The 2,180-nt window shown below is 34.8% G+C and overlaps 1 protein-coding gene across 1 annotated transcript; it reads left to right on the top strand.

The window, feature by feature from the left end:
• Positions 1 to 874: 874 nt before the first annotated feature.
• LOC122197484 (secreted RxLR effector protein 161-like) lies at positions 875 to 1,381 on the top strand. Its single transcript, XM_042901648.1, has 2 exons — positions 875 to 978; positions 1,102 to 1,381. Exons 1-2 carry the CDS (start codon positions 875 to 877, stop codon positions 1,379 to 1,381), a joined length of 384 nt encoding a protein of 127 aa, XP_042757582.1.
• The last annotated feature ends 799 nt before the right edge of the window (positions 1,382 to 2,180 follow it).

Here is a 2,180-nt window from a genome sequence, read left to right as displayed (position 1 = left end):
TAAGAGATATGGATTTCTCATTGACGAAAGCTTCATGATGATGAATGTTGATGAGCCTGTCACTTACCGAAATGCAATGGAAGATCCTAAATATGAAAAATGGCTTCAAGACATGAACGCGGTGACAAAATCCATGAGAGAAAACCAAGTCTCGAATTTGGTTGAGCTTCCTCCGCAATGTAAGATTGTAGGGAGGAAGTAGGTCTTTAAGAAGAAGATTGACATGAATGGAAATTTACACACATTCAAAGCAGGACTCATTGCTTAAGGATTTACTCAAACCCAAGGGGATGATTATGATAAAACCTTTTCACTGGTTGATATGCCTAAATCTATTAGGATTCTACTTGCCATAGCTGCATATCATGACTATGAGATATGGAAAATGGATGTCAAAACTGCTTTTCTATATGGAAAGTTGGAAGAAGATGTTTATATGGTTCAACCCGAAGGTTTTGTCGACCAAAAGAATCCTAATAAAGTGTATAAGCTCAAGAGATGAATTTATGTGTTAAAGCAAGCATCTAGAAATTGGAATCATCATTATGATGATGAAATCACAAAGTATGGTTTCGTTACAAATAAAGATGAATGTTGTGTTTACATGAAAACTAGTGGGAGCTCGCTGACCTTCTTGGTCCTATATGTGGATAACATACTTATAATTAGAAATCACATTCCAACCTTACGAGGTGTAAAATCTTGGCTTGGAAAGTGCTTCTTAATGAAGGATCTAGGTGGGGATCAATATATTATTGGAATCAAAATCTATAGAGATAGATCAAAACGATTGATAGGTTTAAGCTAAAGTACATACATTGACAACGTCTTGAAACGGTTCACGATGGAAAACTGTAAGAGAGGATTTATACCTATGGCGCATGACACAATACTAAGTTCATACCAATTTCCTAGCACAAAAGTTGAACTGGACAAGATGAAAGATGTTCCATATGCTTCTGCAGTTGGATCCATAATGTATGCCATGAACTATACTAGACCTGATCTTGCCTATTCTATGAGCATGATAAGAAAGTACCAATAAAATCTAGGGGAGAGTCATTGGATAGCTATGAAGAACATCCTTAAATACTTGAATAGAACTAAGGATATGTTCCCCGTCTATGGAGGCATGAAAGAAAGCTTAAGTGTAAAATGCTACATTGATGCTTCCTTCACAACTGAACGAGATGACTGCAAGTCACAATCACGATATGTATTCATTATCAATGGTGATGCAATGTCTTGGAAAAGCTCTAAAAAGAGTGTTGTTGCACAATCCACTACAGAGTCAAAATACATCGCTGCTTCAGAAGTTGCACAAGAGGCTACTTGGATGAAGAAATTCGTTGGAGATCTAGGCGTATTTCCTTCCATTTAGGATCCCCTAGAAGTATTCTGTGACAATGAGGGTGTAGTTGCTTTAGCAAAAGAACCCATATCACTTAAGAAGACCAGACATATAATTCGGGGATTCAGCTTTATTTTGTATAAAGTCAAAGATGGTGAAATCAGTATTTGCAAAGTTAACACTAATTGAAATTTGGCGGACCCTTTCACAAAGGCCCTTCCTCAAGCAAAGTTTGAAGGACATGCTTGAGGGATTAGACTTTGTTATTCTAGTAATTGGATTTGATCTATGTATTAGTATTAAGTATCATAACACTTTATATCATCATCTATTGTAATGACTATCATATATATGGTATATGATATTTCCATTAAATATTTTTTGAGTTCTTTATTAAGATCTTTAATCCTTGAGTAAATTTTTTCACTCTAAAATCCATAGTCGGTTATTATTACGGCAACAATAATAAAATAAGACTAATATGAATTGCAATGGTTGAGAAAGTGTTGTAACCAATTTCATAGGTACTTGATAGAGAACAAGTATTATATAACCCGTTCAAGATCACTTCATAGATCGTTGTCATGAATGATACTTGATAAAAGGTAATATATGTATGTCCTTAACATCTGAGATACATATATGGATCTTGAGTGTGGGGAGTGTTGTGCTTTGATATAGTCAAATGTTATTATTTAACAAGACAATTATAAAAGTTACTATCATGTATGATATGAACTATGCAAAAGGCATATGTTGTCAAGATGTGATTTGTTCCTCTTAATCGTTGAGAGTTAGACATCTAAGGCCTGACGTAAAGTTAAACACT

Source organism: Lactuca sativa, chromosome 4 (genome assembly GCF_002870075.4).
Source record: "Lactuca sativa cultivar Salinas chromosome 4, Lsat_Salinas_v11, whole genome shotgun sequence".
In the NCBI taxonomy this organism is placed as follows: Eukaryota; Viridiplantae; Streptophyta; class Magnoliopsida; order Asterales; family Asteraceae; genus Lactuca; species Lactuca sativa.
The sequence above is the reverse complement of the archived record's forward strand: the minus strand, read 5'-3'. Positions and strand labels throughout refer to the sequence as shown.

Coding starts and splice junctions, on each gene's coding strand:
- LOC122197484 (XM_042901648.1), top strand. CDS start 875: ATGGCGCATGACACAATACTAAGTTCATACCAATTTCCTAGCACAAAA. Junction 979..1,101: donor TCTGCAGTTGGATCCATAAT/GTATGCCATGAA, acceptor ATACTTGAATAG/AACTAAGGATATGTTCCCCG.